The following is an 11,810-nucleotide window of genomic DNA, read 5'->3' on the forward strand; positions in this document are numbered from 1 at the left end:
CTACAAAATCCCGTTTACGCGAAAGAATTATCGTAAGTTATGCTAGGTCTATAATGCGAGTCGTAAAGTCGTGAGTCGTAAGAACTGAATAATCACTATCGAATTTGAGGAGAATAATCGACTGTGATTGGTCAATTTTTACGACTCACGACTTCACGACTCGCATTGTAGACCTAGCATTACTACAGAAGTAAAGCCCCTTGCACAATAGGCGATAGCGATAGCGATAGCGACAGCAACAAAGTTGCCGACAAAGGTATAGCTTTGTCGGCAACCTCGTCGCTGTCGCTATCGCTATCGCTATCGCCTATTGCGCAAGGGGCTTTACGCTCGCATAAACGTAGTAGCAGTAAATAAAATTAATTTTGATCGAGCTTGAGATTCTCAAAATTGGTCATTTATGTTCTCACGTTGATTGGTTTCTTCGACATTAGCCGATTATGGCGGAATTATGGCGTCTTTTGTCGTCCAATGGGCGCGTTCAGCAGACACAACTGTTGCACAACTGTTGAGTTCGTCTTATCAACACACAGTGATTGGTTTATTCTAAAAGTAAGAGCCAATCACGTTTGACTGCTACTGAGCGGTTTGGTCTGCTGAACGCGACCAATCTAAACATTCCGTCACAAATAATGTAATAAAATAAGATGTTTTGATTGGTTGCAATGAATGATGCGACGCGTGACGCGCTTAATGGAAACTCGGCCTTATGGCTCCTGCCCACAGGACGCGGAAACGCTTGCCGCGCGGCAAGAAGCGACGCAGTAGCCAATAAACTTTTGGTTCTTACGGAAAAGCGACACGTTGATTGGCTACCGCGTCGTTTCTTGTCGCGCGGCAAACGTTTCCGCGTTCTGTATACTGTGCCTGAACGATTCTCGAACTGTCTCGAATATTTGACTAGTCGACATTGGTCGACATCGGTGTCAACTGTTCGGCACAGTTCGGCGGGAAACAGAGACCGGAGAGGAACCTTTTTTTTGTTGGATAAACAATCGGTAGGACTTTTCTCACCACGCCGAAAATAAACCGCAGTCATGCCCGTCATGTACAATTTAACGGAAGGAGCATTGGAGGTAAATGTGTTGAAAGCATTATATTGTTATTGCGTTGTATTGTGTGTAACAGTCGACATTTCATCGTTTTAGAGAATCATGCAGGGCACAGACGTCGAAAAACCGGTGCTTCAAATATTAGTAAGTATAGAATTCAGTAGCAGGATTTTGTAACTTCGTAACGACCAGTTTCGGTATCGTTGCGCAAGTACTATATATGGTAAAAAAAGCTGCGCAACAATACCGAAACTGTCGTTAAAGAGTTACAGAATTCCACCTCTAATCTGTCACGTCCTCGCAAGTCGGCGCATCAAAATTATTTATCTCGAAAGCGTGATTTTTTTTTTACAGAGCAAGCTTTAGTCAGCGGAGTCAGGACAATTGCTTCTGTCATTTTTATGTAGATTTTTATCTAACTTAAAATGTTTGTTATATCTTGATGTATTATGCGTCGTGACTCATGATATACATGTCTATCACATTGGAAGTATTTCAATTGTCAATCAAACATTTTAATTGTAATAAAAAATTATGATGTACATTGCACAGGACTGATGCTTTGGATGTGCAAGATAAGGATTCTACTTCGTAATTTTCAATGAACGCAATCTTAATAATCGTGTAATGATTTTCCAGGGTTATAAACAACTACCGAAGAAGACCATTAATATAAAGTATAGTGTCGCTACCGATCGCTACAGATTGATAGTGTCCGATGGACAGAGGTTAAGCTCGTTCACCATGTTATCAACTCAATTAAATAATCTTATCACGGATGATATTTTGAACGAGTATGCAATCTGCAGAATATTAAACTATCACTTGGCTTCAGTGAACAACGGTGGCAAAGAAAAGTATTATTTACACCTTATTTTTTGCATTAAAATAAGTAAATAATTCAAGTGTCAAGCATATTTTTTTCTATCAGACGCGTGATGCTGATATTGGGTATCGAGGTGTTGGTTTCTGGCAGTGAAGTTGGGTACAAGATAGGCAATCCAATTGATACAGACATTAAATCAGATGCTGAACCCACATCTACATCCACAGCTGCAAGTTCTCTTTTTCCAACTAGTGAGTTTATCGTTGGCTTGTGCCAATTGTGTCTAGAATAAATTACCAATTAACTTGTGTTTGCATTTTTTTAAATGAATTTTTTGAAATCTGTTTTGCTAAAAGATGGTGCAGCAGAAGAGGGTGCCATATACCGCGTTTACGCAAGCAACGCGAAGGAGACAGTTTCTCGTTTCTTTATGCAAACTATTATTATAACTATTATTATAACTATTATTATAACTATTATTTGCAAGAATATATATGATGATTACTATGTACAGTCTGCATCTTTGTAAAGCAAATCATATCTAAGTTATAATTATAAATATAGAATGTTCGTTGCAAAATAAAATTTTCTCCTTTTTACATATATCCATCATTTTTATTCAAACAGCACTGTCCGCTTCTATCAAACCTTTACAGAATCTCCAGTCCTTTAGCAAAATTCTACAACACGTATAGAAATAAATAAATCATTTAGCTCATATTATATCTTACTTAGATAGATTTGCCAAACGTCGCGAAATATGTAAGACTTAAAAATAATTTAAGACTTGAAAGTTATTGGAATTACTCTATATATATATTTTTTAAATTTAAATATTTTAATTTAAATAAATAAATAAAAAAAAAATATATATATATATAGATGCAGTGGTTCGCAGTTCGATTCACGCTCACAGCGCTGAAAGCATCGCTCTATCTTCGTTTGATATTCGACGAGCAACGAAGACAGATTGATGCTTGGTTCCCGATTGGCGGCTGGTGCGCATTCGCAAGATACGCATCTTTCTCTTGTCAGGGCTGCGTTCAAAAACGTCACCCGAGTGTACTCAGCGAGTTAGAAGGAGAAGGGAGTATACCCGTGTATACCCGGGTGACGTTTCCGAACGCAGCCCAGTGCTGGCTGTGCCACAGTATATATGAGGCTGTGCTTACATACACCTGCTTACACCGTGTGATCAGTGTATCAGTGATGATTGGCGCGTGAGGGAGGAAGGAGGAGGAGCACGTTGGTCCCCACGTCCATCGGTTCATTTGCGTTCAATTGCGCTACGCTTTGTGTATGTCGTTCGTCGCGTTCGTCGGTGATAAGCCTCTCAATTCCCGCTCCTTGTCTCGACGGCGATACGCAGGGCAGGGAGTACCTCGCGCGTTTTCACGGTGCGTACCAACGACGACCCGTCGTCGCCCGTCCTCGTTTCGTTCATTGAGAAACACGGCTATGGCGTCGTCCGATCAACCGATCAACATTGTCGCAGATCCAGCAGCACCTAACGTCGGAGAAACAACGGAGAGTACCAAGGAGTAAGTTCCTTTTGTAAAGAGCACGTGTCGCGTTACTCGGTAATCCGACGTCCGCTCTTGCGTCATGTGGATATAGGATTAGGAAGCTCTAGGACCCTATATTTAATTATAAATCGCCCTTGCAACGCAGGAATTCGCTGTAAAATTACCCTTGTAGCTGCTCTTGAAGCGTAGACGATTTGAATATCCACTGTGCTTTGTCTTTTCACATGCGTAGGCGGTCTATTTATTCTCCGACTAGTACCTATTAGTATTCGCAAGAATGACGAGGTTGAACGAGGGTGACACAAGTTCGAATTTTGAAAGTAGAGAGATGCTTGGGATGTCTAATTAAGAAAAAGAGTCATATATAAATTTGTATACATATAAATGCACATACTTGATGCTGCATATAGTATCAGTTTTGTAATATGCAATTTTATGTTATATTTCTTATTAATGTAATACTTATTAGTATTTTTATTTATATGCAATATTTACAGTTTGGCAGAATCGAAAAAGGAAGCTGCTAATGAGCATTATTCACAAAAACAGTACAAGAAAGCATTGGTCGGGTATAATGAAGTTATTGGTGAGTATTTCTTGCTTGGTATTATATAAGTATGTACTATTTTTGGTTTAATACATTGACTGTTTCTATTATAACTTTCTATTAGGTAACTTTGCCCCTGATGCTATTTTTATATCATCGTATTATTTTAATGCGTTATTCAATTATATTTATTTTTCTTTTGAAACACGCAATAAAATTTTATTTTTTCCTCCAAAAAATTGAATTCATGAATAATTGATTCAATCTTTTAGCATCAATCAAGATTGCAAATCATTCGCAATCAAGATTGCAAATCTATAGATTACGAATTAATTCGGCAGTCAGCGTGTTAAACAGAAAAAAACTAATTTTCTAACGATATTGAGCTCTATTTTGAGAATTTCACACAGTTATTATTATAAGTAATTATAATAAACTAAAATGTTTCAGAATTGTGTCCTGATATATCGCGTTACTATGGTAATAGAGCTGCATGTTACATGATGCTCGGACAATATCGAGATGCATTGGCAGATACTAAAAAATGCATTGAGCTAGAGCCAACATTTTCTAAGGTATGCTAATAGCTCTATCTGTTAATCATATGAATGAATAAACTTACTTTTTGTCCAATAAACTTACCTTTTGTCCATATTTATTTCTAGGCGTACGTAAGAATGATCAAGTGCTATTTGATTTTGGGAGACATTCTAGAAGCTGAGACCACATTAAAAAATTTGCACGAATTTGATACTAATAACGAGTCAACATCTGCAGAACAAAAAGACATAGAATATGTAAAAAAATTCCTCAAGGATGCTGATGCTGCCTACAGTGCTAGGGATTATCGTAAGGTAAAGAATTTGTTCTGATAACATTTTCATATTTATAAACGGATAAACTGTTAATTGTATAATTATTGGATTTTGTGTCCCCTTTAGGTTGTATATTGCATGGATCGCTGCTGTGACATAAGTACATCTGGAACACGTTTTAAGCTGACCAAAGCAGAGTGTCTAGCTCTTTTAGGAAGATATCAGGAAGCCCAGGATATTGCAAAGTAAATTGCCTTGCTAAATCGAGAATATATATAATAGTTATTCATATAAATATATATATATATATATTAATTTTATTTTACTTCAGTGATGCTTTACACATCGATAAACAAAATGCCGAGGCGATATACATTCGTGGAATGTGCTTGTATTTCCAAGATGATGTTGATAGAGCCTTTACACATTTCCAACAAGTACTGCGACTTGCACCAGACCATGTCAAAGCATTAGAAATATACAAAGTAAGAAGAGAAACAGAAAAATTTTTTGTAATTTATATTAAGTATTATGATGTATTTTAATTCCATACATTTTTCTTTTTTTTTATTATAGAGAGCAAAATGTTTGAAGAAGAAGAAAGAAGAGGGTAATGCAGCATTTAAAAGAGAACAGTATCAAGAGGCTTATAATCTTTATAATGAAGCCTTAACAATTGATCCGCACAATATCATGACTAATGCTAAGTTGCATTTTAATAAGGCAACAGCTGCAGCTAAGGTATTACATCATACTTTCTTTCAAAATTGATAGGGCTGCATAAATATTTATTGTTCTTTTTTAGTTAGGAAAGTTGAATGAATCTGTAGCAGAATGCACAGAAGCTCTAAAGCTCAACGACAATTATTTAAAAGCTCTTCTGAAAAGAGCGAGTATTTATATGGAACTCGAAGAATTTGAAGAGGCAGTTCGTGATTTCGAAAAAGCGTGTAAAATGGATAAGACTAATCGTGGTATGAATCGCTTCTTTATTAATTTCAACATATGGTATAATGAAGCATTAATAACAGATTGTATGCTATTATATAAGATATGCTTTATATATCTTTTTATAATTTTCTCAGAAACGAAACGGTTACTCGGAAAAGCTAAATTGCTATTGAGGAAATCCAAAAGGAAAGATTATTATAAGATTTTGGGTATTGATAAAAATGCATCTACTGAAGACATCAAGAAGGCTTATAGGAAACGAGCTTTGGATCATCATCCAGGTAAGGAATAAATATTTGTTGAAAAATTAATATAATTATAAACGTGACTTCATATCGTTATACTTTATATTTTATAGATCGTCATGCTAATGCCAGCGAAGGAGAGAAAAGAGAGCAAGAAAAGAAGTTTAAGGAAGTCGGAGAGGCTTACGGTATTCTCTCAGATCCCAAGAAACGATCTCGCTATGATCGTGGTCATGATCTAGATGATAACGAAGGTGGTTTCCAAGGTTGGTATTTCTATTTTTTTCTATGTACACAAGCGTAATTAATACATCATATATTTTATTACTGTTAATATCACTTTATTATTGTTAATATTATGTATTTATATATTTTCCATCTCTTTTTGTCCAGATATGGATCCGAACGCAATGTTCCACTTCTTCTGTCAAGATGGAGGCTTTCAGTTCCAATTTCACGATGGTTTCCCTAGTAGTAACGCTTTTCAGTTCCAGTTTCCAGGTTAATGATGTTTTTAAAAACTCATGATATGATACGGTGTATCTAACTGTGTATATGGTATTCGAGTCTGTTTCAGTAAATATACCTCATCGAATTTTTCGAATATTTAAGCTTACGATGCAATGTAGTATCATTTTGCGTTTTATTATATTGAAGTTGATGAACGTAAGGATTCGTCTGAACGATTGATACGTATATTTATTTCAATATAACAAAGTTGTATATATAACATTCATGATTTTATTATACTCGTATATTACGATACGATAGATTTTCGATTTAATATAAGCGAAAGAACATTAAGGTTAATCGTCGAAGTACAACAGGCATTTTCGAAGCCTGCAACACGCTTGTACCTGACGAAACCTTTGATAATAGATAAGAAAAGAAAATATCCATTAGATTGATAGATGAAATATTCTTATTGAGAAGTCTATTTTATTTTTTAATTGAAATCTCTAGACAACTGTCTTGTCATGATCACATTGTAGGTATTATATTGATCTGCAAAAGACTACAGCTTTCACTTATCAATCACTGGAATTGTTTTAAACAGTTCGTTAAAATTTAAAATCGAGAGTTTACTATAATTTTACTGACTGCTACGAAGTAAGTATATGATGTGTAATCGTTAACGAAATATTGTGTTTCGTAGACTTTGTGCCCGTATAACGTATACCTGCTGGTTCCATATCTGTTTCTACAAATAAAAGCAAGATACGACTGTCTTATTGCAAAGTAATTGAACGGTATAAATTCCGTACGATATGAATCCCATACATTTATCTTGCGACGATACACGCGCTTAATATAATCGTTCTCAAATAATTATAAAAGTTATAAGAATATATTGTTTCTATCTACAATGTATTCATTCCATAGAACTTTCTACAAATATATAAATTATAATACATTTTGCTTTTATTCAATTGTACGAATTGACTTTCCTGATATTATCCTGAATACATCAACTTTTTTATTTTCCACATAAAATATTAATTCTGTTGGAAAGTATTATACTAAGATGTTAAAATAAAAGCAGAAAATATTAACTGTCTGTACAGTATGTCGATAAAATTTAGTATCCGTAAATTTAATTTTTTATATAAATGTATATTTAATTTTTGTTCCTATATACATGTGTATATACATATATATATGTACGTGTTTTATCTCAAACAACCTTTCATGTTTCAATGACATTATGCGATAAACCAGCGAGGGATACATTGCCGCTGTAGGAGGGTTTGCTTTCACTTCGTCATCACCCGCGGGAAACGCTGAGATGTGGTTTTTCCTCCATTCTCAACCTACGCCAATTCAAGGGATTCATTCACAACACGGTTACTTTTTATCATTTACCTTATTGAGACTTGTCATGTCATGATCGTCACACTCGATACGCATGCGACGTTGAAAAGTCATAAATAATCAATTATTCCCGGCGATGTAGGCTTCAATAGCAAAAAGTTGGAGTAAAGAATATAACGAGTTTTGGAACCACTGTTCGTTGTTTTATCTCAATCATTCGCATTGTGTGTGTGACAAAAATAAAAATTTCATTTTATAATGTAATCAATATAAGTGTTCAAATATGCTCTTGATTTGTAAATTTTATTTTGCTGACTTGGAATTTTTATTTGTTAGATCTTTTTTAATGAAAATGAAAGAAAGAAAGAGTCGCCATACACAAAAGATACACACTCTCCCCTCTCTCTCTTCAGTAGAATTTAACTTTATAATATAAAAATCTGTTGAAATAAAATCTACTTGGAAGAAAAGAGAAGTTGCTTTGCACAGTTTTAAGTTAAGTTTTAAACTAGGTCTTATAGTTTACGTTTAAATAATCATTTGTTAAATAATAATTCTACTGTATTATTACGCTCATTGATACATACTGTCATTTGTTAATATATTAACAAATGATAGTCTATAAAAACTAGATTATAACATAGGATATTTATGAGTACCATTGAATGTCTACGGTGTTCTGCTCTCTAGCAGGTAGCTGAAAATGTACTGACGTGACAGCGAAGGACGTGGACGACACTTCTTTCCGAGACCACGTGGTAGCTTCTTGCCAAGCCGAGCAATTTCGACGATCACTTATCTTCCTGTTCAAGAATGTTCGTCCCTTGCTGCCGGGAGTGGACGCGTGGAAAGACAAAGGTTGAGAATGAGAAAGAGAGAGGTGGATGTGTATGTGTGTGAAGTAGCGAAGAAAAACCGACCGCTTTGAGGAAGTAGAAGAAAGAGAGGGGGGGGGGGGGGAGGGAGAGAGAGAGAGAGAGAGAGAGAGACGGACAATCAGAGGAGGAAAGTTTGGAGGTGACTTTCAGGCGTGTGGAGAGTTGCGCGCGTCAAGGCAATCCACTCGATCACTCTCTGGGGACACTGAGAAACCCTGGTTCGCCGCGTACTCATACACATGTACGTGAACGACAACGTGTGGCATGTCCACGCACCGTTGATCCGATGGAATAATGTTAGAAAAACCATTTAACTCCGTAAAAGCAGAAGTTGTTCGCTTTACAGAAAATTAAATCAATGATAAATCGAAGTAACTCGTTGCCAGAAAATTAAATCAATGATAAATCCAAAGTAACTTGTTGCCAGGATACCAGGTACAAGGAGCGTGTTGCTTATTGTTGCTATTATCGTAGAAAGTTGTTAACCAATCAATTCAGATAATAATTAGCTGTCTGCCTGGAGATATTGATTACTATTTTGCGTAAAAATACAATTCTCAATGAGAGAAAACTGATCGTTTTGGTTTTTGTTGCTAGATATCGTTATTATTGCAGAGTATTGGATTGTTTATAGATTGATATTAGGGTCCGATATCAATCTCCCTGATTATTGAAGAGTACGTGTTACTATTCGGCAAAGTTAAATCGCTAATAACTCAGTCTTCTAAGGCAGCTCTTACAATTAAGCTTTCGGAAGTTTGTCATAAAGTTATTCCTATTACAAATCTTGTAAGTACGTTACGAAAATTAATTCGATTATCAGTTTCGACATTTACTTCTTAAGAAAATAATGGAACACGAATGAAAATTCATACCATTTTCGTGGACACGTGCAAGAGTTATACGCAGGTGTTCGACGTTGCGGGCACGTGTCGCGTAGCGTGTCGTTCTCGATTGAACCTGTAACATGTCCGTCCCGTGATTCACACGGAGGTGTTCTCCAATTGGCTTCCAGCGATACAGCGTGACTGCGAGAGTGATCCTGATATCAGACGCCAAATTGCCCCTGTAAAGCGTGTCGGCTGTTTCGCATTGTTCTCTATTCGCATCTATATGTGTGCAAGTGTATGCATGTGACTTTTAATACATATATCTACAACATAGCAATATAACGATAACGATTAACGATTTATGTATATCATTTTATTTGAAACTATGATACACATATATATACATACATAGTATATAGGAATTACCTTTATGCGTGCCTGCTTTTCTTCTCAAATCCGCGATAAGGACGAGGGGATCATCATTCATATCGGTCAGCCGGGGGGTGAGAAATTTCCCCGGCGAACGCTGGTGATTCGTCACGATATCCCCGATATCCGCCCGTGACATCGCACGTTCGCGGTCGAACGACGGCAACGAGATCCAAATGTGCGATACGATGCTCACGATGCCTACGGTGGTGCGTCCTCGGGCGCGTGCGGTTCGTAAAATCGTTATCGGTGGCACGCATCGTCGCGCCTGAAGACTAACTTTCAGCCGGGGAAGCCTGAAAAATATATGTATTCGGGATTAAACGCGCACGAAAGAATTTCTAATCTAGGATGTTCGGAAGCCTCACTTGGGACTTTACCGAGGGATTCGTGGCGAAAACAATTATTCCAAACGGCAGGCATGCATTGACCCGAGAACGGGGGCGCCTGGGGTGATTTCTACACCCCAGTAAAAAAACGAAGCTCACCGCACAGTAATTTTAATGTCCCCAGCAAACGCCAAGTAATGCGCAACTTTCATGCAAGTTACACAATTTCTTATTCAACAATGTAAATGCAATAAGACGTCCTATGTCCCGATTTTGGACATTGCGTTGTCTGGAATGTGTTGAGTAGGAAATTGTAACTTGCATGTAAGTTATATATATGTTGTTTGGTGTTTGCTGAGGTGCTTCTTTCGTTTAAAAAAATTTTTTTGGTTTCTTTTTACTTTCTTCGGAAAACGTCGAGTAAATCCATATACATGTTCTCAAATGCTAATAAATTACAGAACAACACAAAATATGCAATTATATGTTATAATTAATAACAATGACTTTTAATTGGAGTATAACAACCCCAAGTGACCATGAGGAAAAAAAAATAAAAAAACAGGCGCCCGTTCTCGACTTAAAATCCGATATAATTTTTACTTTCATTTATTGTTAGACGAACAACCTCCTTTTCTGATCCTTTCCAAAATATCGATCCAATTCATAAAAATTCCTTCCGAATTCGCGCGCGGGTTGTCGCGCAAATTGGGATAAACGCCCCGGGCCGGTCAAGCGCGGTCGTGCGTGCGTCGCGTGCATGCGTACGTGCGTGCGTGCGTGCGTGAACGCTCGCGCGTGCAGGCAGCTCGACACGTGGAGAGCGAGAGCGAGAGGGAAAGAGAGAGAAAGAGCTCTCGGGGGTGTTGTGGACTGACGAGATGACGGCGGGGGCGGCGGGGGTGGCGGCGGCGGAAGGGCGAACGAACGAAGGGGTCGAAAATCGAACGAGAACGAGCGAGCGAGCGAGCGCTGCCGCTGTCATTAAACCGCAAGCAGAATTTCCGACCGCTCGCCCGACTCGACACGCGTCGCCCTCCCCCCCGTCCGTCACCCTTCCCGCCGGTCGCGCCGCGCGACCCCCATTCATCATAAATGCAATCAGATCGTATTACGCGCCATTACCATACGCTCTACCCCCCCTGTTCCAGTCTCCATCCCTCGGCCCTCCGCGGTCCCCGGTCGCGCGCGCCACCCTCTTTCTCCGCCGGCTCGCGCGCGCGATACGAGCCCGAAATTCACCCCATCCCCCCTCGCGCGCGCGTGGCGAGGCGAAATTTTCGAAAGCCGTCTTTCGAGGGCGCGGGAGGAAGGGTCGACGGCTGATTAGGTTTTGATTGCGTGCGCTCGGTCGACCGCAAGTGGAGAAACGGGGAGGTATACACTTGTTTTCTATCTTTCTCCTTTCCGGATCGTTTTGCGTGATCGATGTCGTCACGAGAGAGCTCGATACGTCATTAATAACGATAATTGATGACCTAAAACGTCTGATTCGGAAGGTACATTAATGGCATCTAATGAAATTCTAATCAAGAGATAACACTACTGGCGTTGTTAGCTGTAAATTGGG

General features: G+C 38.2%; 3 protein-coding genes across 4 annotated transcripts in view; 2 read left to right on the forward strand and 1 right to left on the reverse strand.

Moving 5' to 3' along the window:
- The first annotated feature begins 904 nt into the window (after positions 1-904).
- Positions 905-2,439, forward strand: LOC112466058 (replication protein A 70 kDa DNA-binding subunit-like). Its single transcript, XM_025033942.1, has 5 exons — positions 905-1,076; positions 1,149-1,196; positions 1,692-1,909; positions 1,984-2,129; positions 2,235-2,439. Exons 1-5 carry the CDS (start codon positions 1,038-1,040, stop codon positions 2,405-2,407), a joined length of 624 nt encoding a protein of 207 aa, XP_024889710.1. The 5' UTR covers positions 905-1,037; the 3' UTR covers positions 2,408-2,439.
- Positions 2,440-3,015: 576 nt separating this feature from the next.
- On the forward strand, positions 3,016-7,376 carry LOC112466055 (dnaJ homolog subfamily C member 7). Its single transcript, XM_025033938.1, has 11 exons — positions 3,016-3,419; positions 3,902-3,990; positions 4,402-4,526; positions 4,617-4,805; positions 4,893-5,011; positions 5,098-5,251; positions 5,343-5,507; positions 5,572-5,740; positions 5,852-5,998; positions 6,076-6,228; positions 6,356-7,376. Exons 1-11 carry the CDS (start codon positions 3,178-3,180, stop codon positions 6,466-6,468), a joined length of 1,665 nt encoding a protein of 554 aa, XP_024889706.1. The 5' UTR covers positions 3,016-3,177; the 3' UTR covers positions 6,469-7,376.
- Positions 7,377-9,211: 1,835 nt separating this feature from the next.
- LOC112466056 overlaps positions 9,212-11,810 on the reverse strand; it is an 18,899-nt gene continuing 16,300 nt past the window's right edge. Inside the window, exons 2-3 of one of the 2 annotated variants that reach the window (XM_025033939.1) lie at positions 9,909-10,207; positions 9,212-9,718 (exon numbers count right to left, since the gene is read on the reverse strand). In XM_025033939.1, the coding sequence (XP_024889707.1) occupies positions 9,636-9,718; positions 9,909-10,207 (382 nt within the window). In that variant the 3' untranslated portion in view covers positions 9,212-9,635. Of the gene's footprint in view, positions 9,806-9,908; positions 10,208-11,810 lie in introns of both variants that reach the window. The other variant, XM_025033940.1, reaches the window with a different exon arrangement.

This window comes from Temnothorax curvispinosus, unplaced genomic scaffold (assembly GCF_003070985.1).
Source record: "Temnothorax curvispinosus isolate PA1 unplaced genomic scaffold, ASM307098v1 QBEX01015788.1, whole genome shotgun sequence".
Lineage (NCBI taxonomy): Eukaryota > Metazoa > Arthropoda > Insecta > Hymenoptera > Formicidae > Temnothorax > Temnothorax curvispinosus.

Bases quoted from the DNA above. Each gene is read 5' to 3' on its own strand.
- LOC112466058 (XM_025033942.1), top strand. From the start codon at position 1,038: ATGCCCGTCATGTACAATTTAACGGAAGGAGCATTGGAG. The intron at 1,077-1,148 runs GTAAATGTGTTG...TCATCGTTTTAG, and splicing joins TAACGGAAGGAGCATTGGAG to AGAATCATGCAGGGCACAGA. The intron at 1,910-1,983 runs GTATTATTTACA...TTTTTCTATCAG, and splicing joins AACAACGGTGGCAAAGAAAA to ACGCGTGATGCTGATATTGG.
- LOC112466055 (XM_025033938.1), top strand. From the start codon at position 3,178: ATGTCGTTCGTCGCGTTCGTCGGTGATAAGCCTCTCAATTCCCGCTCC. The intron at 5,999-6,075 runs GTAAGGAATAAA...TATATTTTATAG, and splicing joins AGCTTTGGATCATCATCCAG to ATCGTCATGCTAATGCCAGC. The intron at 6,229-6,355 runs GTTGGTATTTCT...CTTTTTGTCCAG, and splicing joins TAACGAAGGTGGTTTCCAAG to ATATGGATCCGAACGCAATG.